The 27,243-nt window shown below is 44.2% G+C and overlaps 1 protein-coding gene across 1 annotated transcript; it reads left to right on the forward strand.

The window, feature by feature from the left end:
- On the forward strand, positions 1 to 27,029 carry PANX1 (pannexin 1). The gene is made up of 5 exons (XM_052812871.1): positions 1 to 242; positions 10,423 to 10,562; positions 20,643 to 20,866; positions 21,873 to 22,543; positions 24,603 to 27,029. Exons 1-5 carry the CDS (start codon positions 62 to 64, stop codon positions 24,686 to 24,688), a joined length of 1,302 nt encoding a protein of 433 aa, XP_052668831.1. The 5' UTR covers positions 1 to 61; the 3' UTR covers positions 24,689 to 27,029.
- Positions 27,030 to 27,243: the final 214 nt, after the last annotated feature.

A 27,243-nucleotide genomic window follows, 5' to 3' on the forward strand; every position in this document is an offset into this window, starting at 1 on the left:
CCGAGCCGAGCCGAGGCGAGGCGGGCCGGGCCGGGCCGGGCCGAGCCGAGCCCAGCCCGCCATGGCCATCGCGCACATCGCCACCGAGTACGTCTTCTCCGACTTCTTGCTGAAGGAGCCGCCGGAGACGCGCTACAAGGGGCTGCGGCTGGAGCTGGCGCTGGACAAGATCGTCACCTGCATCGCCGTGGGGCTGCCGCTGCTCCTCATCTCCCTCGCCTTCGCCCAGGAGGTCTCCATCGGTAACCGGCCTCACCGACAGCCCCCCGGTGTCCGTCCCCCCCCGCCCCCGCCCCGTCTCGGCGCCTCCCGCGGCGGACAAAGGGCTCGGGGGGGGCGGCGGAGCGGTGCGGAGCTCCGGGGCGGGGGACGCGGAGCAAAGGAGGCGGGGGGGCGGGTGTCAGCGCTCCGCGGGGGCTCAGCCGGCAGCTGCCGGGGGGGGGTTCCACTCGGGGGTAGGGCAGAAGGCGCCTGTGGGCCGCGGGGAGTGCGCAGGGGGGAGAGCAGCTTTCCGGGAGAGCATCCCTAGCAGCAGGCGGGGCCTCCGGGCCATCTGCCCCAGGTACGCTGGGCGTCCCGGCTGGCCTTTCCCGCTCCGCGCCAGGCCCTCCTCCTCCTCCTCCTCCTCCTCCTCCTCGGGGCACTCCCTAACCGCCGTCGTTCTCTAAGGCCTCCGGAGCAGGAGCCCTGTCAGCTCAGCTGCCGCTGCATCTTCTCCGGCGTGGGGCATGCGAGGGGCGCGGCGGAGCCACGCCGCTCTTTGTTCCCCAAGGCTGCCGAGCTGTGCCGTGGAAACGGCCCGTGTGCCGCGGCCGCCGGCCCTCGGAGTGCTTTGCAGTAAGATCTCGCTGCCGTTCAGCGGCTGTCAGGGGCAGGTGCCAAGGAAAAGGGCTCTCGGACCTCTGCGTTTGGCTCGGTTGCCCATTGAGGGTGGTCGCCTGCCCCGGGGACGGGAGGCAGGACGGGCAGTGGAAGCTCTTCCCGAAGCTTTCCCCTGCTCTGCTGCACTTCTGCAACTGTTCAGTTCAGCTTCTGGTGTGAGTCAGTAGATGAAGCTATGCTTTACAGGAGAAGGGCCAAGTTTCCCAATTATTTTGCTATCTTTTTTTTCCCCATCCCCAAGTTACAGAAGCACATCTGCAGCAGCCTAGTAGCCAGCCCTTTTCAGAGTCTGAAATGATGAGAAGACTCTTAAATCCAAATGACCGGGACTTGTAACCTGGGGGCTTGCTTATAAAATCTATTTGCTTATAAGAATTGCTCTGCATTTAAATAGCAATACATGAATGAAGATTTCAAAGGTGAATACGCAGAACTGTCCATTTTGAAACAGGGGTGAATCGTAGGACTTCCACCCTTCCAGAAATAGTTTGATTTACTGCATGTACCTGTTTATTGGCATTCAGTGTCGTATACCCGAGATACATCATCTATAGGTTTGAGTCAAGCAAACGACAAGGGAGTGGAAGCTGGAGTGGGACTGTGAATTAGTGGTGAATCTGTGCAAAAACATGATGAATAGCATTAATCGGATACTAGACTGCTTAACCGATAAGATGCTTCAGACCGCTGTATGTGCATCTACCTACACACCTATTGCGATAGATGTAGTTTTGACCCAAAGCACCGTGGCCTGCAATAACCACGCAGAGGAGTCAAGGACAACCAGGCCGGGAATGCCAAGACCAGATCTGAGCCCTGTGGCAGCTCTGGTCAATCAGAGACAGGATGGATAGAGCAGTATTTCTGTAAACTAACCTGCTGCTTTTAGTTTTAGATCTGCTACTGATATACGCACATTTCTTACTCTTAAAACAATGAAAAAGAGTGCTTGCGTTTCCATATGCTAGCTCGTATATGGGCCCCTTAGTTCTTCCTTCTGCTTCTCCTCTAAAAGTGCTGGATCCAGTTTGAAACAGTGCTTGTGTATCAAGGTCTCTTTTATGAGCTCTACAGAAGTATTTACTTCATTTTCCTTCCTTACATAAAGCTCCAACACGCAGTTGAATTTCAGAGTTTGGTAAAGTGTGCCTTTCTTTCAGATGAGTTTAGTTCTCATCTTCGCTAATCAAATACTTGGGCCTCAGTGCGTGCTAAATATAACATATTTCAGTATTAAACTAATTCAAATTGAATCTGTGACTGCAGTAGATTCATAAAGCAAGAATTAAAATGCGTGCGACATCTTGCATGTGCTTTATTTTGCTTATAATCCTGAGAACCTGTTAGAAGAAAACATGGGGTTTAAAACTGAGCTCTTCTAGTTGAAAAATAAATATGAAAATAAGTATGCGAATTATGCCAGGCCCCCAGTGTGAGTGAAGCTACACCACGTGGTTTCCATACAGAAAGTGATACTATTACTGCTGTTACGGCTGTCGCATATTTCCCACACAGTCCTTGCGGCTTAGCAGGCTGGCTGCTTATGGGAGATCCCGAAGCTGTTTCCATTAAGGCTTTTTGGGGGATAGAGAGGGTCTTGGGGGCTGGGTATGCCCGGTTCTGTGAGCACTAGCGTTCAGCCAGGGATACAACAGAAAGCAAGGATTGGTTTCAAACACTTCCTGATATAATTGTGCTTTGAAAAAGCTCAGGAGTGCTAAACTGAGAGAAAATGGTAGGGTCCATTTTAGGTCTGCAGAAGAACAACTCGCAATCAGAAGTGGTTGTGAAAGTGTTATATGAGTCGCAGCATGGAAATATCTCTGCCTCCAGGTACAAAAATTGAACACCCTTTCCAAAAATGAACGCTCAGCTCCTATTTCTGTTGGGATAATTGCGTTCTTCTAACCTAAAATTCTCTCGGCACCTCGAGCTGTCACCTTTCCTTCCCACTCGGCTTTCCTGTTTCATTGTAGTGTGGTGACAGATAACTGCAATTTTCTTCCTACATGCGGTTGCAGCTAATTGTGCGAAATGATTAAAATGTTTACGAAGGCTGTGGAGGTTTTCTGAAGCCGCCAAGTAATTTCTAGTTTTGATAGAAGTTTCAGGAAATAAGTGAGATTCCAGTTGGGTATCGCAGAGGATTTCTCTGCCGGAGGCATGGAAAACCCAGCTGCTGTGCTGAGCCAGCGAGCATTGCTGAAACTCCTGGGATTGGTGCCTGCACTGCACTTCGGCATCCTTCAGGGGCAGGAGGAGAACTATATTTTAGAAACCCATAGTCAGCTGCAGGTTTGTGATGATTTTAAGCTGGTTCTGGTAGTGCTTAGCTGTGATTAAGCTGTTCTCTGCCAGCCCTGGGAAGCTTTGCTGCTTGAAATCCTGCAGCTGTTATCTCTTTACAGCTAGACCTTGTTTTATACAAATTTATATAATTTTATGTAATTTTATATAATTTTATACTGGGGACTTGAAAATGGAAAGAACAATAGGATTGTGAGGATTGTGTTGTGTATGCTTATATTTCTTATGATATGGCCCAATATTATTTCCTTATATTATTTGGCAGTTCTTGGAGTAAATATACTACAGGTGATCAGGTAGTATGGTGACAGAAACCATATAAATATAGCTAAATCACCCCTCCCTCTTATAAACGGAAAAAAAAAAAAAAGATAAGGGCACCCTCAGCAATCTATGAGCCACAAATCAGCAGAATTTTATCTGTGCCATTTTTCCATGACCATGTTTTTAATAAGAATAGCTTTGAGCCAGGATTGAGATTCCAGTTTTTAAACTGTGCGTGTATATTGTGCGATATGCTTTCTTACTGTAAACAACTTAGCTGAAAACATAGATATTTATTACCAAGACACTGCTTGTAGCAGGATACTGCAGCCCTAAGCAGGTATAGTCAGTTGAGCAGAGAGGAAATCGAAACAAGCTGCTTAATTTTGGCAGAGGCTTGTTTCCAAGTTAGTTCTGGGAAAAATATCAGCGGCTGGCTTGGGTTGCAGCCGAAAGAAAAGCAGATGTGAGAGCTCCCCACTTGACATCAAATATTCGCATCTTTTCCCATAGGAAGGTGATTGGGAATTGCTCATACGTGCTTAAGCCCAGCAGCTTCTTGTCACCAAATGATGTCTTTTGACCTTCTGTATACAGCAGCTTTCTGGCACCGCCGTGCAGCGGGCAGTGCGTGCCGGCTGCGTTCACTGCGGCTTCGCATGGGAGGTGATGGCTGGGAAAGGAGACAAGGAGGGAGGGAGAGGGCTGACGAGGGGAGAAGAAGGGAATATCGTAGCCACCAGCTGCCCTTAATACATGTTCAGTTTGGGTGTTGGTTGTGCATGGCTCATACATAGCTGGTATGAATTAATCCTCTTGTTTCAGCATCTCTGTTTTATAATATCAGAAAACACCTTGGAAACCTTCCTAGGACACAGAAACCATCACGTGTTGAGTAAAGACACCTAAGAAACTTGGGTATAACCAGCACGAAGGCCTGGGTAGTGCTACTGCCTTGTCAGTTGTGGCAGGATGCTGGGTTAGGAAGCACCTGGCCATGGACCAACCCACAGCATCTGCATGAATCTGTCAAAACGAAGATTTGCTGCACTAAAAAAGTCTTATTTCCCTCTGATGGTCTCTGATGCACCTTACCATGCTGGAGGGTGCTCAAAGGTGGGAAAGCGGAGCTTTGCCCTATACCCTACACACCGCAGGGTTAATGTCCCCATTGACCACTGTGGGCTTTGCCAGTGGTGACAATCCTTGCTTGCCCCGTTCAATTTCCACCTAATTTCTGGGAAGGCTTTTTTCCTCAATTTGTTTGGTTTAGTTCCCATCCCCCCAGTTGGCTGCCAGTGGGATTTGAGGTGCTTTGGCCAGCAGAAAACACAAGGTGAAGGGTATTAGTGGGGAGCTCTGGGTGCTGCACCCCGACAGCTTCTGTGGGTGCCACGAGGGCAGCAGTGCCCATCTGTAGCATCCCTTACTGCATGTCCAGTTGAGCCTGTATCTCTCTATACAAGTTAATTGTGTTTCTCAAATAGTCATGAGAATCAAATATATAGAAAGGAAAAAAACCCCACCACAATTGTGAGACTAAATCACAACAAATGTAGAAAAAAAATAGCCTTAACTCTTGAATTAGGCTCCTTTCCTCTCCTGCTGCCTCCTCGTTGGCCCTCCCTGCTGATGTCCCTCTCCCTTCACATTCAGAAGTTGCTGGGGAGGCTTTTGGGAAATACTCCTATCTTGTGACTTCCGTAAGAGCTAGGGGCTAAAGTTAAGTTGGGTGTAATTAGGCCAAAGACTATTACTATGGCAGCTGCTGGCTGAGAGCTTGAAAAACATCTCCAAGTGCTGCTGAAGCAGGCTGTATGCTAATAGTTGACATTTGCACACCTTGCATTTAGTTCAGCAGGATGCTCTGAAACCCGGGGGCATTAATGACAGGACTGAGTCAACAAGTGTGTGAGTAGCATCAGTCTAGAGCAGCCAGACAAACGGTGAACTCCAAAGCATCTTTCGTTAGAGGTGCAGACCCCAGAGAACAGCAGCATACGCTGAGGTGCTCTTTGGCATATAAGGAGTGCTCAGTAAAGAGCAGAAGTTGCCAGCATCAGGAACAGGCCTGCCTGGGAAGCCAGGACAAACTTGTAAAAACATTTACTTTCATGTAAAGTCTAAGTTGTCTTTTTCTGTTTAACTTCTACAGAGCCAGGTTTACATTTCCTATGGAAATGATGGTAAGCTGCTTTTGGTGCCAGAATTAATTTAAAAAGCATCATGGCCCTCTCGTGTTGCCTGAGATTTGTGGTGCCACCAATGTTGGCAGTGGAGCCAGATGGTCATTGCCGGTGTTTTGAGATGTTTCTCCTTCAGGTGAAGGGAAGCATTTTTTTTGTTTCACTTAAATCTCACTGGTGGGAATTTCATTTGTAAGTTTTTTCCCATGAATCAAAAACCCTATTGCTCGGAAGGCAATTCTTGATAAACACCCAGCTCTTTTCCCACTGCATGATTTTGAGACTTCTCTGAGGGATAACTGGCAGCCCTGTGGAGAGGGAAAGATACTTGCTGGCTCCTCTGACCCACTCCACTTAAACATTGCATCACCTGAGCTTTACATTCTGCTACTACTTCATTGCCAAAGTAAACCTCAGGGAACAGGTTCTTTACTCCAGTGCACGCATTTGTGCCTCTCCATACTTCTTTCTTAAACATAGTGTTTATCCTGTTTCACCCAACCTGCCACTTTGGTCCATGAGAAGCATCTGTAAATCTAATAAAATCCTTCCTTCTGGTCCGCTCTTAATGCATGTGTGTATACCCACACATACAGTTGCTTCTTCTTTGGCATGCATTGGGATATCTTTTTTCATATTTTAAAATCCTTTTTAATGTTGGGGTGGAGGATGTGCATTGGATGGTGCCTGGCAGTCTGTACATTGTATATGTGTGCCTTGATTTTCTTGTTTGTGGGTTTTTCTTTAGTGGCTGCTAGGAAGAAAATTAACTCTATCCCAGCCGAAACCAGGACACGTGGATAATTCTTGCTAGATAAAATCAGGTGTTTGGGTATCGTGGCTAGTTCATTTTGCCTTGTGGAAAATTATATTAGTAATTAATGGCTAGGTTTTAATTCAAGCTTATGCAAATCTTTTCCCAGTGATTGCAGTGTATTAGAAACCAAATAATTACTTACTGAAGGTTTAATCCTGTCAGCTACAACCACCTGATCCTGGTTCAGGAAAAATAGTTCAGCATATGATTAACATTGATTCCTGGAAGTACCCTCTGTTAGCTGTAGTTTCTTAATTAGATGTTTAAGTCAGAAGAGGGGTGCTGAGCCACTGGGGAGGAAACCAGTCCAGCTTGCTGGCTTTGCGCTCCCTCTGGTAAGGGATGCAGCCAGAGGGTGCTGAGCCCTCTGCTCGTCCTGCCTGGCACCCCGGCAAAGCACTGGGATACTGAACAGGGACTCTCCTTCAGATCTGAGATTTTCTTGGGATTCTGAGAGTTTCTTTTTGTAGGTAGGTTTCTTTTTTTGGAAAGCGTCTGCAGGGACAGTAGGGTGGGAATCGCAGAAGTGACTTGTATCTTGCTCATTTAGAATCGACAGCAAAATTTCCACCTCCATTTGGGCAAAAGGAGCCGGAGTAGGCCTGCTGCTTGCATCTCAACTCTGAGAAGTCCCAGCTGGGATTGGGGTGTCTTCTTTTAGACACCCGACGGCAGATCCTACCAAACGAGCTTGCAAGACTTAGGCAAAGCAGATGTGTTACCAAGGCCCAGGACCTCCACCCGCAGGCAGCCCCGTGCGGGTTTTTACAGTGCTGTACGGGAGCTGCAGAGGAGCCCGCTGCAGAAGAGAAGGTCCTGGTGCCGACGCGGAGGACATAGCCGGGGGCTTGTTGGCAGAGCACCCGTGAAGACGTGCCGCAGCTGGGGGGGTGACAGCTTGGCCTTGCTGCTCGCTGGCAGCGCTGACTCAGGCTTGAACTCTGCGCTCAGCTGCATGCCTGCAAGTAATTCCCGCTGTCGGCGACCAGCTCCCTCTGATAATCTTAGCTCACTTGTAACAGTGCCATTTTGTCATACACGGCTGCACTCCTGTTGCTGCCTTAAGTTTCTGCAGCTCTTTTGGGTGGTCTCTCTTTAGCGCAACCATAGTACGTGGCATTTTTTTTATCCTCATTTGTTTGCAAAAGTGTAAGTCAAATCCCCATCGCTCCCTCTCCGAAGTTGATTTAGTACTAGGGAATGATTACAAAAAAAGCGTGTTGCCAAGTGTAATGGTAACTTAGCCAAAGACTGTTGTGGCAACTGCTTAACGAATGCAGTCATTTATTATTCCTCATCCTTCTCGCCGTGTATTTTATCTCCCTGTTGTTGTTATGGGCTTGGCTGCTGCTTTTCTTTTTCCCCTTCTATTACTTGTGGGAGCGAAGGATGGGGAATGGCTTCGTGTCACCAAGCCAGGAGGCTGTTCCTTTGATAGCAGAGGACTATTAGCCTTTCATAAACTAGCCCTGTGCATGTGTGTGTGCACAGCGGTTCCGTGAAAGGCATTTGGCCATTTGCCTAATTTCTCCTCTAATAAAAACTACAGATTTTCTTTTTCACTTCCTCCAGAATAGCCCAACATAAAGTAAATTATCTGTATAGATTTATTGCTATTACTCCTTTGGAGGGGAGAAGGAAGGAAAAAAAGATGGAAAATTGTGACCATTTCCAGAGGCATTTAATAATCCGTGTGCTGTGCAGATTATGCACAGAAACATCCTCTCCGTTTAAGTCTTAACATTACCACTGTTAGTGCAAAGTTGTATTTTACATTAACAAGTGTTTATAACCAAGACTGCAATAAGTTAATTAAAAACCAGTGTAATAACCGGAGTGTCCCCAGCTTCTGCCTGACGTCGAGCTCTATCTGCTTGGCTCCCATGTCAAGTTGCCAAAGGTTTCCAATGTCCCTGCTGAAACCCTGGGGATCAGAAGAGCCGAGTTCACTGCTCTGCTGCACCACTGGCATTGCTGTACCTATTCTGGTATGAAGTTGTGCACGTAACTCTTTGGAGAAGGAGCCTGGCTGCCTTTTTCATCACCAATTTAAACACTCCCATCGCTTTCAGTGGTTTCCCACCCCTTAACGAGAATGAACACAGGGAATGTGTTTCTTGTTGCAGATACACAGACATGAATAGGACAAAGCATCTTTCTGAATGCTCCTATTGCTCGCCCTTTGAAAGGGTCACTTGTTTGCTGCTTCACACCGGGCACAGCCAGCAGCAGGAGGTTCGTTAAGTGATGAGAGCAGAGCATAAATGGTCCCTATCCAGTGGAGAACAGACACTCCAATTGCCTGCTCTTTTCTTTTTTTTTTTTTTCCTGCAGTGTATTATTTCTTGAGCTTCCACAGCTAATGGAAATTCTCTGGAAAGCAGAAACCCCTGAAGCTTTAGGAGACTGCAATTGCTTGTCTGGTGCCAACTTTACTAAATCACATGAGCTCTGGTCTGATAAACAGTAATTTGTTTTCCATAAGGGAGGCTTGTGACGGGTCAAACTATGTCCTTATGATACTACAGCCTTAGAAATAATTATAATAGTGACTCATAAGGAAAGGCTTTTAATTATAATGCACCTTGACTATGCTACATTGTAAAAAGGCTATACAAGTTGCAAGGCAAATGTGGTGGGCTCCTGTTACAAGAGAAGTTCTTACTCTCTAAAAGCTAAATCAGCAAAAAGGCACAAATGATACAATCTTAGACAAAATACTTTTTCCCTATAAAGCACACAGCAATGCCATTAGCGCTAATTTTGATGAATATATTAAGAAAAAAAAAGTAGCAATATTTCCCTCCTCTTGCTCTTTTGATATTGGTGTTGTGTTGGAGAAGCGTTGGAGGTTGCTCTTGGAAGAGGGATGTTTATGGAAGAGCCATCTCCCCTTTGCGTGCTATCCTGTTTCAACATTTAGGAAAGCCTGCTGGAAGTGTGTGGGTTTTATTGCTTTCACTACCAAAGCTTCAGAAAGAAAATCAAAACCCCTCATCCTGTTTTACTAGCTCTCATCCAAGGAGCCACCGATACTCCACATCCAATAACCACTCTTCCTCATTGAGGTATGCTGCAGTAAGACTGAACTGGTGCCTGTAGCTGGTCAGAGCAGAATTTGACCCTAAGGCTGAGGCTGGCTAAATAGCTGCTCTTGCTGTCAGTTAGTGCCCTGATCTTAATTTGAAGCTCCCGAGCAGCTCAAGAGGTGCTGCGAGTAAGCGGGGATGACGGTGGTGATGACGGTGGTACGCCTGATCCTGGGCACAGCATGTCACTGCGCTGGTGAGGAGGGGTCTGGTGCCCTCAGGAGGTGTCTGGAGGCCACGACTGCTCTGCCAGAAGTTACCTGAGGAAATCCGTGTTTTCACGTGTGTAACGTGAACCCCTCAAAATTCACATGCAGTCTCAGAGGCAGAAGAAGTGGCAGCACTCTGGGCCAAACTTGCCCTCGCATCACTGCAAGGACTGCTGGGCTGCGGGAGTGGTGTTTGAGGTCTTGTTTCAGTAAACGTGTAAGCAGTAGGTTGTGCACTTGGGAAACGCAGCGGCATGATGGTACATGATGGTAGCTGTTTCCTCGGGAAACCAGCCTTTATCTGATCACACTTTATACCTGCTGGTTCCCCTTTGGCCAACCTGAGTCAAGTGCAAGCGAGAGAGACATGTCTTGGAGGTCATGTTCCCCTCAAAACTTAAGAAAATAGGCCTAAAAGACAGGTGCTTCTAATATACTGTCTCAACCCTTAGGAGACATCAGAGAGTTCCTGTGGGAGTTTTTAACCCTTTGAGTGCAGTGGGAATTTAGTGACTCTCCTCCCTGCAGAGCTGGTGTGTTTCGTTTGATCGCTTAACCTAATAGCTTTGAATACCACGAAATCTCGAGTATGAGCTTTTCTTCCTAAACTTGATTTCTTTTTTTTTTAATCTTCTAAGGATGTGATAACTTTTGCTTTGTTTTCCCAGGTGCTCAGATAAGCTGTTTTGCACCCAGCTCCTTCTCCTGGCGACAAGCTGCTTACGTGGACTCCTACTGCTGGGCAGCTGTGCAGCAGAAGCAACCATCCCAGAACAACTTAGAAAACATTCCCCTGTGGCTGCATAAAGTATGTACAGATCTCCTTCTCCTGGAAAAATTGTCCCCATGTAGAAGCCTGCCTTTGCCTCACTTTTCTTGCTCCTCTTCTCTGCTGTAGTCGTTGGCTCTGGCTGAACTTTATTTTTCGAGAGAATGTTTTCTTTCCCTTACTTCCAAAGAGGGTTGTACTAGAGGAGGTATTTTCTGCTTCTAAATAAAGGGTCTGTCGTGCTATAATAACAAATGTCACCAGTTATCTGACACAAGAGTAATGTTAGTGTTGCTGTGTTGCCCTGGAGCTGAGTGCCTCACCTGGCTTTAGCCAGGAACTATTTTAAAATCAGGATACAAGACACAGCAACTGCCCTAATGCTTGTATCAAAAACTTACTTTAGGAAAACAGGATAGTAAAAACATTTTGTATTTTTATTGTATTACACTTGGCCAGTTTTACATGGAGAGGAACTCGTGGCAGATAGGCATTTTGGGAGAGATGAAATCCATCACTGGTACCAACAGGTTTAACCCTGTCTTCAGTGTGCTCTTCTGAGCTTCCACAGGCTTGCAAACCGTGAGCTGGCTTTCACTGCTCTGGGTAAAGCTTCATCATACTGAGTGCACAGTAAGAGACTTATTTTATGGGTAAAAAGTGCAGTAGGTACTAAGATACTTGAGCTGACTCGAAGCAGTTGGCTGAGCTTTGGCAGGAGTTACAAACTCTGAGTAAATGCCATGCCAGTGCCTGGACCTGACTCAACTCAAGAGGCAGCATCACCCTGTTTGGGCAGGGCTGATGCCAAAGAAATGCTGTTGGAGCTCTGCAAACGTGGGGGGTTGTGTGCTGCCTTCCCCAACCCTTTTATTACTTGCTCCAGCAAATAATACCCCTGGCACCTGGGAGCGGAGGAGAACCTGGTGTTAGAGGTTGCTCCGGTCTGGGACCTGCAGCACCTGTATTTCTGGGGTTTGCTGCTGTATGCTGTACCTCAGCTTTTATTATTGAGTCAGCTGGTGGTATCTCCTCTGAAAGACTCTTCAGGGCTGTCTCTGATTCATTTGCTGACTCAAATCGCTAACTGTGGGGATTTACTACTGCCTTCTCCAGTTAGCTCCACTCATAACCTTGAGCCAACAGTCTTGCATTTCATGAATATTAAAGCCAGACTTGTTGGTTTCTAGCCTGAACTCTTCCTTGCTCAGTTAGTGCTCCGCTTCCCTTCAGCCAGGCTTTCTACAGGGGCCAGTCGAAGCTGCTGGGACATCTCACAATGCAGGTGGCTTGTGTGGATGGAAACTCCACCTGCAAACCTGGATACGTTGCTGCCCCTGTCTCTTGAGGGAATGAGTTCTTATTACCCGATTTCTTTATGTTGAATTTTATGTCATAGTCACCTGCTGATAGCTGTAAGTCTCCTAGTTTGCCAGCCGTGACTAATAGCTTAAGTAGTCATACTTTTATGATGCAACCCATGTTAATTTGCTGACTGGTGCTGTCTCAGGAATTGATGCAGGGCCCTTCTCCCCACAGTTCCTCCATGATAGCTTAATGGTACGTGGTGTTTCCTTGTAAATACCCTGCAGACTGGCTGCAAGAAGTGTGCCTGAACAGCTGAGTCAGAGCTTGTAGCAGAGGCTGGGTGCTTCGTCTTAACCTCCTAAATCCATGCTTAGTCACCTGCCTTTCCACTGAGCCAGGCACTGGGAGCTGCAGGTGCTCTTTGGAGGCCAGTATTAATTAATATCCTTCTACTCATTGTTCATCAACTTCCATGCTTAGCAAGTTTCCAGGGAAGGAGCAGTGTTAAAGCTATTAACGCTGACCTTTGGTTCCCCCTGCGGTGGGAAGATCTGAAGGTGTTTGGCTGTTGTCTGCACCCGGGGCCAGCAGATGCCGGCTGCACTGCTGGGTGGCTTGCCATGGGGGCCGATGGCTTCTGCAGGAAAACAGGGCTTGGGTTGTCTCCTGGTGCAGGCTGTGCGCTGCAAGGTACGTACAACCTCATTGCTGTGCAGATTTTGGCTAGATAACCATTTTTAAAATGGGCAGAGCAGAGCCTTTGTGGGAGCACAATGATGTTAATGAGACAAGGGAGCCTTCCTAAGCGCAGGTGAGAGAAGATTTGACTCCGCAGTGCAAGGGCAGGGATTCACAGAGAGGGACAGCAGGGACTGCTAGGCCCAATTTTTCCTAAGACAACCCTTGAGGCTTTTTTTCTGCTTTCTGAGCAGCAGTGCATTTATTTGCAAAGCGTCTCACGTTCTTTCTGATACTCTGACTCAGTTAGCATCTCGCTATACTGGCGTGCTACAAGGCTCTGTAAGAAATGCTTAAGGAGGCATTAGGTTACAGTTTGGGGGGATTGAAGTTGTAGGCCCCAATTCCTGATTGAAATGGATGGGTTTCCTTATGGCATACTCCCTGTGCTCTTGTCAGAAGTGCTGTCAAAGTTTGCGTCCTAGGACAGTGCTCATCGTGGTATAGAGTGGAAGTAGGACCATGTAGCTCTTGGTGAAGAAGCCAGCTTGCAGCAACTTGCCCTGCTTTTGTTCTAGGCGTCTGGTTGCTCTGAAGGATCATCAAAACCAGGTTGCATTACAGAAAAACTGAAACCTTCCCATTTCCCTCCTACTTCAGAGTACAAGTTTGCGCTGGGATTTTTGGTTTTTCGATCAGTGAAATGTATGTTTCGGTTTTGGACAGTCCACGAAGCTTGGCACCTTTACCTGCTGTCCTTTCTGCTCTGGGCGATCTCTCGCAACACTTGAATGTATCAGTTTGGAAACTTGTTTTGGAGTCGAGAGGAGAAGCGTACTGCAACTTTCTGGGTTCCCTGCCTCTCTAGTGGTCTGTGTACTCCCAGAGGGTGCCCAGGGCCTCTCTCCTTGGAGAACACGATTTTTGAAATTTCCAGTGATCCTGGAATAAGTCTTCACACTGGATAACCCTTAGCAGAAAGCAAAATGAGTTGTGTACTCAAATGCACAATTCAAGAAACAAACTATCTGCAGATAGATAAATGGAAAGGAGAGACTATGGTACGTCCTGCCTATATTCTTCGTTTAACACAAAGATTTCCTCCTCTTTGTCAGTGAAAAAGCTGACAAAATGATTATATGGTTGAGTCCTCTGACAAGACTCATCTTCAGGTTTGTCATTCATGATATTAGTCTGGTCAGGCTTCACTCTTCTGTTGCCTCTGTTTTCTGCTGGAGTTTTCCATTCAGGCTTAATTCCCTCATGAGGTTTCTTGTGTATATCTGAAGTGTCAGAACAGAGATACTGGTTTCTGAAGTATTTGCTCCCTCTGTGCTGATAGTTTGCTTTCTGTCTCTAAAGATGAGTGCTCCACCTGACAACTTATTTTGATAAAACTTACCTTGATCCTTAACTGGAATAGAAACAAGCTTTTGGCCATTGTGAGTGGGCAGTCCTTGCAGTGTAGTGGAAGAGGAGACTGCACTGCCAAGCCTTTTTAATCTGTAGTGCACAGAGAAATTTATACATAAACACATGCAGGAGAATAGTGATCATCATCTTACTGGCTCTTCATAGCCACCAGACATGATAGCAACCAAGCAAGCAGGAGCAGTTGGACATTGAGTGATGACCTCTCTCTAGCCCTGAAATCTGGATTGCTAGGATGGAGGTGCCTAAGATCAAGAGACTTCTAGGGATTTTTTTAAATTACTCTATTTTCTAGTCTATTATTGATTGGGGAGAATTAAGGAGGAAGATAAAGGTAAGGAAAGTAGAGGTAAAGGAATTAGATGGTTCTTCAGAAGAAGGGGATTCATACCAGTGTGAAATGCAGGCAAACGTTTCATCTGACTGACAGCAGAAAGAAGAGGTCTTCACACACGGCACAGCCAGGAGAGGTCAGTTGTCTGGCTCAGATCTCTGTAAAAGGGCAGGGCAAGTGCTGCGGGACCTGCTCAAAGCATTGCATACAAAGAATGGGTCTGAAGTCTTTGTGTGCCTGAAGTGAAACTTATCTTGTTGAAAATATTCACTTTTTGTGATAGAAGTAAGATTTACCACGGACCTGTGGGTTGTTCTTTGAATTGCTTGTCTGTAAATACACCAAAACCCCCCTGAGGTTCTTCATTATGTTGTTGGTATGATTATAATCACGATTGTTATCTGGTTCTCCTTACTCACTGTTTGTACAACTTCTTAGTTGACTGAGGACTTCTCATGTTTCACCTATAAAACCCCACCCAGAGGCATTAAGGGCTGTCAGAGCAAGGAAACCTAAATGCAGTCACATTTATAAGCCATTCTTTGAGAGTAGTGTTAGAGCTATTTTGGTCGCATTAGTCTTACTAATTGAAACTGGAGAAATACAGTTTTTAAGCTGAATCAAAACAGAAAGTAAGTAACAGGTGGGGTAAAAAAGGTCATGTATGGTTTGAGGTTCACTTTCAGGTCTGGAGGCAGGATAGTATCTCAACCAGTCATTTATAGCTCGCTTTTCTGCCCTGAACACCAGTGAAACATCTCCCATTGACTCAAACAGGAATAGGGTCATATCCAGAGGGAGCTTAATACCTTTGCTTCTGGAAACATGTTATTGCTGTCATTAGCCTGTTTGGGGGCTGGTGCCTTTGCTTAGGCTCTTCCTGGTGGCAAACAGAAATTTGGAACTGAAGAAGCAGACACTTCACCATGATCTTGTATTTTAGTGAGAAATATTTTCATCTCGAGTGAAGACACTTCAGTGCTTCCTTCTTTGTTGAGTACTATATGCCAATGAATTTTCTTAAGGCTGTAATTCAGACCTGTGCAGCTTAACAGCTTTGTGCTGTTGTACTTAAAGTTACTGTCTGACCACTATTAGGTATGGTGGAAGTCAGAATGCTTGCAGTCACTTCAACAGCATTTGCCCAGGGGAAATAAAAACTGAAGATGCAGTAAAATTAGAAAACTCTTGTTTTCTAAATGCCACTGAAATGGTTCTCATCTTCTGCCAGCCATCTTTATCCAGACCTTGGCAAGCTTTCTGTAGATTAGGTCCTTGAAAATGCCTTTTGGGTCACACCACCCTTGGCAGCTGTGTTTTCTTTGGATGATAAAAGCATATTTGAGTTTATGAAGAAGTTTTTTAAATGCCCTTTTAACTTATTTGCTCTGTATTTACTGTATCTTAGCACAGTTGAAGCTGGGCATGTTATATAATAGACTATTTTGTGGTTTAGTCTGTTTTTTCCTTTCACTTTCAGGAGAGTGTGATGCTAAGGCATCTTTAAAAGACAGTTTCGTGATTCCAGTGTCTTATGTGCTTATGCAAACAGATTACTCAAACACTTCCTCTTCTATGCTCATGCCTATGTTCTGGTTGAACAGTTAGTCAATTTCTAACAAATTAACTTAAACAGACTGATGTCTTCAAAGCTTATTTCCCTGGTCTCCCAATAAAAGGTGAAAAAAATCATGTCATGAGAATATTAGGAATTCACTTTAATATTTGTAGTTCTAGCACTGTATGTGCATTTATCAGTGAAAGGCTATGCATGTGTATCAGGAGCTGAAATGTAGTCAAGATGGTTCATATTCTGAATATTTATCTGAATGTAGATGTTCACAAATTCTGGTAAGACAGAGTTATTTTGGAAAATATGCACTCAGTTTGTGTAGATAATCTTCATGAGAGGAGCAAATGCAGGCACTTGAATAAATGGTCATGACTTCAGAACAGTTCAGTGTGTTAAATAGGCACGAGATTTCTAGAGTTCGGACTGCATGCATGCAGGTTATTTTTCTTCTCCATTCATAGTAGCTAGTATTGATTTAAAATTGCTCAGCCTGTTTATGGTCAGCGATGTAAGAAAACAGCACACATCTATGAAGTGCATGTGTTTTGATGTGCACAAATTATTTGCTTTGATGATAACCTTCATAGCTGCTTTTGCAAGTGTAGAACACAAGACTGGAAACAACGTGTTGTGCTGAGATGGGGGATCAGGGCTCTGCATCGTAACGCTACTGGACATCCTCTTCCCTAAGCTCTCACTGTCCAGAAAGATCATGCTTTCTGTGTTGCAGGGCTTGGTGGAGTGTTGTGCCACAGGCTACCAAAGAGCCGGTGTCAGATCTGGTCCTCTTTTCGGCTTTGACTGTCCTGTGGGATTGTTACTCTCCGAGTACAGCTGTGAGATAGAAAGGCACTCGATGGGCTTTTGCCTGTCCTTTTCTCCTTTCAGCTGGGTGGAAACGAAGACTCAGGGCATCCAGGCTGAAGCACGGTGTTGTAGCCCTCAATGCACTTTCACTAACGAAGTTCAGAAAAGAGCATTTTGAACCATAGGATATTGTATCTGTTCTAATCTGTTTTCAGAGGACCTTTCTTCAGTTATGCAGTCTCATACCATCTTACATCCAATACTGTGAACTTGCCATTGAAAAGGAACTTGATAACTAGACAGCAAAGGAAAAACTGAGTTTTACCTTTAGGCCAATATCTTTCTCTGGCGTATCATTGACCATACAGTTCTTGAGGTCGGTGACACTTCCTATTTAACTTAAATACTACAAACTATCCAGGACTGAAGTAGCATTTCCTCCTTGTGTCTTTGGTGCCTTGGAAGTAAACACATAAACCATAAAAGAATGGCGTATGGCACATGTTCATCTGTGTATGAATACCACGGAGTCGTCGTCTTAAAATGGGAAGTCATTATGTGTGACTGTAAAATGTAGTCAGATGAGCTGGATAATCCGAATCTGTTGCTCTGAAACCTATGACTCGTGCCAGATGACTTTGCATTTTCACTTCTGCCTGTCGGTTCAAGGCCTTAAATTTTAATGATTCAAAACAATTTGCTAGTTATCTAACCCTACTGTTAACAAATAGAAAAGCGTATCTTTCATTTTTAAAAAAGCCAGAATCCGAGAAGGATGGAGTCATGCATCAAGTGCTGTGGAAGGGCTGACAAATACAGGCTTTTGTTTCCAAACAAAAAGAGCTGGACTAATGGTCACGCTGCTGCTCTGGTTTTGAGACCATTCAGAAAAGAGCTGCATAGTGTTTTCTCATGCTGCCATAAGCTACAGCTTTGGGAGTGATGAGAGCCTGGCGAGGGCAAGCCCAGTAAATGCGTGGCAAATGTGCCTTTGCCCCGTGGTCTGATGCTTCTAGGTGAAAAGGCAGTGGTGGAGGAGTCGGGCAGAGGAGGAGGTGCAAGGGAAGGTGGCAGAGGCTGGGTTTCATAAGACAACAGTCTGTAATGAGGCAGGGGAGATGGGGGGGATTGGAGGAGGTCTGGGGCAGAGCAACAGGGCTGATGCCAATGTGCTACACAAGTGCAGAACATGCCCACAGAGTCTTTTCCTGGGTATAAAGGAAGAGATGGGGACTGGGACAGTGGAGGTTTTGGGCTGTGACTTCAGTGTGTCGACTATCTTGCCTCTTGAGGCTTGTCTTGTAGGCCTCGGGGTAAAGAGATCTCAAGGATTAATCAGATACTGCTGGCGGTGTTTCCAGTTTTGTGGCTCAGAAAGGGAATTGATAAATCCTCTGACACCTGTAAAATTTCAAATGAGTAAGTCTTAAAGCCAAGTGGTATAAACCAATGTAAGAAGCTTTGGTCGCTCCTTACTAAATCAGATGTTTCTTTGTTGTTTCTTTCCCTGCCTGGCACCAGTGGAAGGGTGCTAAGGTGTATGACATAGAAGTGAAGTCAAACAGGCTTTGGAGCAATCTTATACAAGCTGGCATTTGTTAAGGCCTGTGGAAAGGGTGTTGCAGCAGCTTAGAGGAGCTTAGATAAGTTTAAGCTGTGTTCATAGATAGATCATTTCTATTTCTACATAATACAGAATTCAGAGGACTGGAAGAGCCTGGACATGAAAGCATAAACCTTTGGGTAGACCAAGGCATCCAGGACTTAGACCTGTGAGACCTGGTGGCATTGTCCACAGTGATAAATATGAAGGGCAGATTCTTGAGCTGTTGGGTTTGAGTTGATGAGATGTCTACAAAACCATGCTGGACATGCCAGAGCTTTACATCTCAACTGGAAAGGACAGACTGGGAAAAAAAGCAGGTGATCTGAGGTTACCTGCTGCGTGCAAAGAGGGCAGAGAGGCAGGAGGTCAGAAGGAATCCCCGGGATCCCTCTGGCCTGTGGGGTCAATCCACGGCGGTGGAGAGGGGACAGACCACCGCTGTGGTACGGCGGTACAGGGTTGATGCTTCTTCCTTGCGGGTGGGGAAGAGCTACCTCTAGTGGGATGTACAGTATAATTACAGTCAACTCTGCTTTGCTAACTTAACTAGGTTTTTGAAACAATCTTGTTACTGGGTCAGCCCATCCCTGCAGGATCTCCGTTTCAGTTTTAAAGTTGAGCCTTGCTTGAAGTTTTCTTTCTCGAGGAATTGCTAAAGACTGAAGTAGCAATTTTGGCCAAGTTCAATTATGTTGCTACTGAGCAGAAACAGTTCAAGTATGAATTTATAAGAAGGGTTACGAGGGGAAAGCTGACCTTTAAATACAGCATCCTCGGTTTTCTTTGGCTGTTCTGTGCTTTTTGCGGCTTTGTCTTACTGAGTGTCACGGTTTTCCAGTCTGACTGCTATGTAGAGAACGTGCACATCCAGAATGATGGTTTGTATTTTGGTCTCCAGTTGCTGACGCAGTTCCTTTAAGAAGTCAGCTTTTATTTATGCGTTAATACGTCATATGCATTCCTAGTATTAATAATAATATAGGATTTTGCTTTAATGCTAGGTAATATTAGAAGTACCTTTCCTGGATAAAATGTTCAATAACATCAAATTACTTATTTTGTGCATACAAAACTTTAATTGCTCTTGATTAATGCAAACACAAGTTAACATACTAATATTAGGTCCAGATTCTCATCTTGTTAAATATCTACAAATGTAAGTCAAGCTGTTCCACTTGCACTGATTAATGACGTCAGTCTAAGTTTCCTCTAAAATTCTCCATTGGCTTTTTCAATGAATGTGCATGTGTGCATGGCTGTAACATTTAAGATGCCTTAAATATCTTTCAAATTTGTTCACCATAACTAATTTAGAATTCCTTAGGAACTGGTGCTGGATTTGAGTTAAGTGCGCTTACTGTCAAAAGTAATTAATTAGAGTTCAGCCAAATTTGCAGTACATTTTGTTGACTAACTGCTTGTCTAACTAGATCTTACATCATGTCTCTGTAAGGGTAATGTTATGTATGAATGTACACCTTGAATATAATGTCACAGTAGATAGAAAATACCATCTTCCCAGCAGCTGAAGGGAATCAGAGATTAAATCTCATGGTGAAAAACTCCTACTTGTCAATGACGAGAAGAAAAACGGAAAGACTTCAAGCTGTTGTATTTTATACCTGCTTCAGCCCTTTCCCTAAGCAATGGGGTCTGTGTAAGGGCTGACTTCTCAGCACTGCATTAGCACCAGACTATTCTGATGCTGTGTGTTTGTTTCTATTTAGGAGTTATCTAAAAGTATTTAAATACCCTTAAATATTACAACCACACTTGCATCCTTTACAGTCACTGTATGTCATGCGCTCTGAACAGATGTGTGTGTTTGCAGGCAGATGCAGTGCTGTAAAGGGTCTATTCATTAACCTCCTGACAGCTAATGGAGAGCAGGAGAGATTTTGCTGGTGTTTGGAGCATTTTAGTTGCTATAAACAGTGGTGACATGTCTGGGAGGAAGAGTTGTGTGACACTATGCTCTTCTTCCAGTCAGCCTCTCTGACAACTGCTTTGATTGCCTTTGCTATTTGTTGTTCCCAGGTTAATGCTGCCTCTCAATTTCAGCTCCAGCAGTGCAGTTCTGAATATGCAATGAAAATATTATCAGGATCATGGTAACTTTATTCTGCCCCATTTTTTTTTGTTGGGTTTTTTTTTTGGCAAAGCTCTTAAGCAGCAGCAAGGTTGCTGGAGCTCTCTGAAAAAGAGGTTTCACTTTCCTGCATATAACCACAAAAAGTGGGGTTTACTAAAAGCATTTAAATAAAATTATAGGGAATTTAATAGGCTTATAGGGAATTTAACAGACTTATAGGGAATGATGGTGACTGGCTGACTTATTTTATATACACGTGGAGCCTAATCTGAATTTTTTTCTCCCTTCAGTTCTTTCCATACATCCTTCTGCTCGTCGCTATCCTGCTGTATCTACCATGTTTGTTTTGGCGTTTCACCGCAGCACCTCACCTTTCTTCAGACCTGAAATTTATTATGGAAGAACTTGACAAAGCCTATAACAGGGCAATCAAAGCTGCTAATAGCATCCGCAGCGGAGACCCCAAGGACCCTACTGACTTAGTTGCTGCTGTTAATGAGAACTTGACACAGAGGTAAGATGCTGGGGCTTGGCTTTCTTTGCTCTTTTCCTTAAGCTCTTAACAGATGTGACACCTGCACTCTCTTAGAAATTTATTGCAAAGGTTTGAATGGTGACCTGACACACTTTTAAATTTGGTTATAAAAAAGAAGATATCTGAAATCACTACTGTGGGCATGTGGAGCTGGAACTTATAACTTTCTTTTTTCGAAGAAAACATTTGATGAGCTCTTCAGATTCCTAATTACCTGAGATGTCGTGATTCCTTTAGTTGTAGTAGGTGTAAATTAGTTTTACCCACCACAGCATAAGAAAACAGGGATGGCTGCAGCCCTCAGTTCTCAATGCTCTTGACAGTCGCTTGCACACTGTGAGCAAAGTCTGTTATTTGTAATCTCCTGTCCTTTCAGATCTAGGTCTGCAAAGCTTCTGTTTAAAGAAAAAAAAAAACTAAACACCAAAACCAACAAAAGCAAAATGGGTGCTTGATCAAATTGGTGCACTGTTCTAACCAGATCCAGTTTCTGCTTCATCCTAGGTCAGGGTACCTGTTTCGCTTTGCATGTGGGGGTACAAGCAATGCGATAGGGACTTAGGTCTGTTCTTTAAAATGTGGAGTTAGGTCTCGACAAGTAAAAAGCCCTCCAGTGTGCTATTATCGAACAAGTGCTTGGGAAGTCTGCTTTTCCTCATCGATTTCCTTACTGTATCTGTTTTGTATTGGAAAAGAACAAAAATATTTTTTTGCTGCGAGAGCAATACTTTTTTCCATTTTCCAATGTTTGAGCTCTCTTGTCTCTTAAGTGGGTTTTCTGTATTAGAGTATCAATATTCTTCATCTATCTGCTATTCTGTTGTTTTTCTATTGACTTCAGTAAAACTACCCTTGATTTACCCCAATAAGAGGGATTCCAGTCTTGTGTCTATTTTAGAGTACTAGGTTTCTTTGAAATTTGAGGTAGGTGAATGCTGCAGCATCTGGCCTGTGTGATTTGGTTTTTTTTTTTTCTCTCTTTCAGTTTGTGGGAAATATCTGAAAGCCACTTTAAATACCCAATTGTGGAGCAGTACCTGAAGACAAAGAAGAATTCCAAATGCTTAATAATTAAATACATTATCTGCCGTTTACTCACGCTAATAATTATTTTCATTGCATGCCTCTACCTGGGCTACTACATTAGCCTCTCCTCTTTGAGTGATGAGTTTCTCTGCACTATCAAAACTGGGATCTTAAAGAATGACACAACTGTTCCAGAAGTGGTTCAGTGCAAGCTTATTGCTGTTGGTGTCTTCAAGGTACTCAGCTATATTAACCTGATAGTCTATCTTCTAGTGATGCCGCTGGTAGTGTATGCAATGTTTGTTCCGTGGAGGTGGAATTCGGGTATTCTCAGAGTGTATGAAATCCTGCCAACTTTTGATGTTTTGAAACTTAAGTCAAAGTGTTTTGATGACTTAAGCCTTTACCTCCTCTTTCTTGAGGAAAATGTAAGTGAACTTAAATCATTTAAATGCCTCAAAGTGCTGGAGAACATTGCAGTTTCTGAGAAGTTTGATGTCATGCAACTTTTGGTAAACCTTGGTACTATTAAGACAGATACCATAGATGGGAAGCCAGGGACAGCTGTGTTGGAGAAGCCTGAAGAAACAACTACAGAAGATCTGGAAAAAAATGCAACAGAGCTACAAGGTAGGGTGACCTGCTCTTTCTTCAAAAAGAAAAATCAAAGAAAGAAACACCACAAAACACCACATCTAAATCAGCTGGTATAGAGAGATAAGGAATCCATTAAACCAAAAATTCATTCATGCAAAACAAAGCAGGTTTCATATAGATGGGTATTCCCTACCAAAAACATTTTAATATATTCTACAAGAAAACAGACCTGCTTAGACCTTGCTATGTTGTCTGCACTATAACTGCTATAACTTCATGTATGTGCCAGAAGATTGTGGTGTTACAAGTCAGTGGCACAGGCTAGATGCTGAAGTGTCTCTTAAGTTGGTGGTCCTTGCTGACATCTCTGCAGTAAGAGGCTTCAGCTGTCTGAACTTGAACTCCTTAAGACCACCTGCACAGTAGAAGAGCACTAGATTGGTCTACAGTAGGTTGTGCTTGAAGAAGCTCCAGCGAGAAAGCTGGTGGTTTCAGGACATTTGTTTTTCAAAGATTAGCTCAAAAGAGTAGTAACTGCTGCTTCTGCTTTTCATTGAGGCTTTGGCAGAAATCTTAGATTAATGTAAAAATAAGTCTGATGCTCAGAAATGCCGCTGGCAGAGGAACAGAAAATGACAAAAGAAGGGAAGTGGGATTGGGGCCAGTGAACGTGCTCCTGTTCCTTCTTATGCAGAGAGAAAGGAAGATTGATTGTGAAGCGATTTTTGCCAAAATGGTCTGAGTCGATCTGGATCGGTGCAAGCTGTTCTCTGAGTGTTCCCACCAGTTCCCAGACACGAGCGGCTCTAAGCAATCGTTCTTATATGAGATGTAGTCTTAGATTCTGTGCTAAAAAAATGTGGCATATCTTAAATGTGATTCCAATTCCCTTCTCAAGTGCAGAATTGGAGAAGAGAAGCCAAATATCCAGGGAGAGGCATAAAGGGATGAAAGACCTTTCTTCCCATTTGATGTAAGCACGGCTGCTGTCGTAGCTGTCCGCACAGAAGCAGCAGGACACCAGTGCCTACATCCCCCGAATGAAGTAGCTCAGACTCTGTGGGCTGCCTCTTCACAAAGTCCCTGACTCATGGAAGTGAAGATGCTCTGAAACGTTTAGCAGCTGACCTGAGTAGGCGAGCACAATGCTGAGGGCAAGTTAAAGAACTATTTCAAAGGCAGGAAAAAATTAAATCTACTTTCTCTGCAGAAAGCTATGCCATGTGCTTAATAAAAAAGCAGCAGCAGCACCCAGAGGGTAACTGTTCCTCTATACTTTAGTCAAGCAGTTCTGGCAGGCTGAGATTTGGAGAAGTCAATTTATACAACAGGGGAATTCAAAACAAACAGGCAGAATTGTTTTCAAACTCGAAGAAGCACTTCTGGCAGCCAGCTCTAGTACAGAAGTTTGGAGTAATTCTGACAGAAAATATTTTCTGTCTTAAATGTGTCCCTTTTTGAAATGACAGGTGGGTGGGTTTCGGTAGGAGAATTTAAAAGCCCAAGGTGGAGGTCTCTGCTCAAGGAGCTGAAAAAGCTAATACAAAATCTGACTCATTTTTGTCTGAAAGCAGAACTTTGGAGACTGTTTTCATCTCACAAAAACACTTCAAAGACTTGTTTTCCTCCAGAGCAGAACAAACTCATGCTTGACGCTCTGTTAAAATGCACTGCAGAAAGAAGCTGCCGTTTCATGACCAGCTCCGGCTGGTGCAGTCCTCCCCTTCGGCCTGGGTGCAGCTGCAGACTTCGCCCATCAGCAAAGCTTCGCCTGTGGCTCATCATCTTTTCTTCTGCCACTAGTGGCATCAGCATGTTTTAATTAGTCACCGTGTTAACAAACCAGCGGTGGATGCTGACTGGACCGTAAGGGCAGGGGAGGCTGCAGGGCATCGTGCCGCTGGGTGCCGCAGCTGGAGGCTGCTGTCGTGCCACCGTCTCGGTGGCAGTTCCTTTGTCAGCGAGAATATGGCGAGTGGTTTGATGGCCTTTTCACTTCTAAAGGTTTACTTTCTCTTTAGTTTTCTCAATGAGAATATCTCGAGGGGTTTGATGGCCTTTTCACTTCTAAAGCTTTACTTTCTCTTTTTAGTTTTGACAGACCACGATGCAAGTGGCAACGTGAGTCCGAGAGAAGATAAAAAACTTCGCCAAAGACTTGTAGATTCTTCGTGCTGATGCTTCCCCGCCGCAGCAGGCAGGAGCTTTGTACTGCAGGAGGGCTTCTCCTCCGCCTTCGCTGCACTCAACACAAGGTGCTGCTCATTGAATGCAACTGTCTGGATAGCCTGACAATTCCTCAGAGGCCAAACTGGTTTACAGACTACTTGTTGTATAATAATCACCAAGCACGTACCTGAAAAAGCATGTTGTAGACTTCCATTATTTATTAAAAAAACAAAAAACAAACCACACAAGGAACAAGAACAAAAAATTTCTATCATGAGTAACAAGTGACATGCACTGAATGCAATCAAAGCTGGCAGCAGGGAAGAGCTAGCACTATACAGGAATGGCAAACATAACGCTGTAGGTAACAAAAAGAGATGGCCATGTTGCATTCTGAAGTGTTGCTCTGCCCAGAGCAGCCATCTCCATTCTGGGGTTTGAGGCATCTTGGGGCTCTCTGCCCTGGAAAGGGGGGAGGGTTGTTTTTTTATTTTAATGAGTCTGGTTAATCTGTACCAGGCAGTGGCTGGCCACTGATACTGGCTGTGTCTTCACAGGAAAAAATAGAGGTTGCTCTGTTCAGCCTGAGATGTCTTGGTTAGCCATCTCAACATTGATGTCTGGGATTAATTACTTGGCACTGATGGAAAAGAAACTACAAACAGGCTTAGTGTGAGGGGGTACTGTAAATGTTAGGGATTTTGAATTTTCTATGTATTCATAAGTTAATAATGTCTTAACACTTTTTTTCCTTTTTTTACAAAATGTAATGATATGTAAGCTAAATGTTAGTTTAATTTCTATTTCTCAGTTGTTTTGGTCTTAGTGACTAACAAATCCGCCTTGGAGTTTGGACTGAAGATCAGTGAAGTTGGTCCCATTTTTTGTAATGGTTTGTAGAAGTTGTTCTGTAATGTTTGTATGTGTGGAATTTGTTCCAACATGTTCGTAGTATCAAACACAATATTAGTTGTGCTGTTTTCCAAATCCCACTTGAGAAGATGGTCTTATTTGTATTACAGTAGCACCTGAGTGCCTCAGCAGAGCCAAGCACCCGATAGGCAAAGTGAGGTGGATTGGAACAGACAAAAGAAAGGAGAGCATCTGTAAGTTTGAAAACTGTCCTGGTTTGTTATTGGACTGTTTTGGGAGAGTAGCATTCAGCCTTAGCGTTGTGCCCCTGCCCAGGACCTCTACCTTCAATGAACATTAAAATGATCTTTGTCTTGAATTTTAGATACAAGGTGAGGTGGGTTTAAGCACCACAATGGCAGTGTGTATCTGTCACAAACGTTATATGGTCACTTGTTTTTCCATATTGTCCATGTAACGGAAATGTTTTGCCTGTCACCTCTTCCGAGTTGTCTTTTTAGACAAAGTAGAACCTCTTTTATAGCTTGGTAGGACTTCCATTTTCCCGTTCGTCTATGTCACCTGCCATTGTGTTCTCAACTGTTAGCATTCTCCATTTGGCTGAGGATGAGGGGGAAAAAGAAGTAATTGGTGTTACCATCTTTGCACAGAACTGTTTATGTGCTGCAGCAGATTTCAAAGAGATAGTGCACCTACCTGAATTTGGCAGCTGTTGTTAAACAAGTGGATCCCAAAGTGCTGCCATGCTATACTTCAGGCTAGTATTACAAGAACTCTTCAGTTATTATATGGCTTTCAGCTAAGACAAGCCTTATTTAAAAGAAAGTCTTTAAAGCCATAGTATTATGCTACCTCTGCAGAGGACAGTAGCACAGCTGTAGTCCTAACGTCTGTTGCATTACCAGCAAGAAACAGGGCTTGCGTTGGATACTGGTGGTCCAAACTGCTCAGTTTGACTGCCATACTTCTCCCAGCAAACTTACAACCCCTCTGACCCTTTCTAGATTTTTTTCTATCTGGCTGTGCTGGTGTGTTGCTGATGGTCCTTTACATGTGGGTAATGCAGACGCATATTGTGAATTGTGTGTTTTGAATGAGGAGCTATAGTGCAATACTAAGATTTTGTGATGTGGATGTGTGTTTGAACTGTTTGATGTAAGTAGAATTCTCAGTCTTTAAAACTCGAAGCTCCTGAAAGTAACGTGTTCATGTTTCATGTTGGATATGAACCTCTTTTCACTAATTCCCCTTTTGTATTTTAAAATATGACTTGCTGCAGTGAATCTCTTGTTGTCTTCTAAAGTGCTCAATAAAATGTGTATCAATTCTTCTTGGTTATTTAAATAAAATCAGTTTGTGAACTACAGCAGCGTAAGTGACTGAAGGTTCCAGGAACAGTCGCATGTCGCCATCTGAAAACCTGTAGTGCAATACATGTCATCTGATGCTAAAGCCTGAGTAGACTTTTTGGACAGTAGTTATAATTGTGTTCTTTCAATTTTTGTTCTCATAAAATTGTCAGAGCAACATGAATTGGTTCAAAATCTATTCAACCTTTAAAAACTGTTGAGAAAAACTTCAGCACATGATAAATAGCCTATCTATTGTGTGAGTTACTATCTAAAAATTGGCCACATTCTGAGCACATTTGAACTTTTCAGCTGTATCTTGCTGTTTTAAGATGTGTTTCT

Source organism: Harpia harpyja, chromosome 17 (assembly GCF_026419915.1).
Source record: "Harpia harpyja isolate bHarHar1 chromosome 17, bHarHar1 primary haplotype, whole genome shotgun sequence".
Taxonomy (NCBI): domain Eukaryota; kingdom Metazoa; phylum Chordata; class Aves; order Accipitriformes; family Accipitridae; genus Harpia; species Harpia harpyja.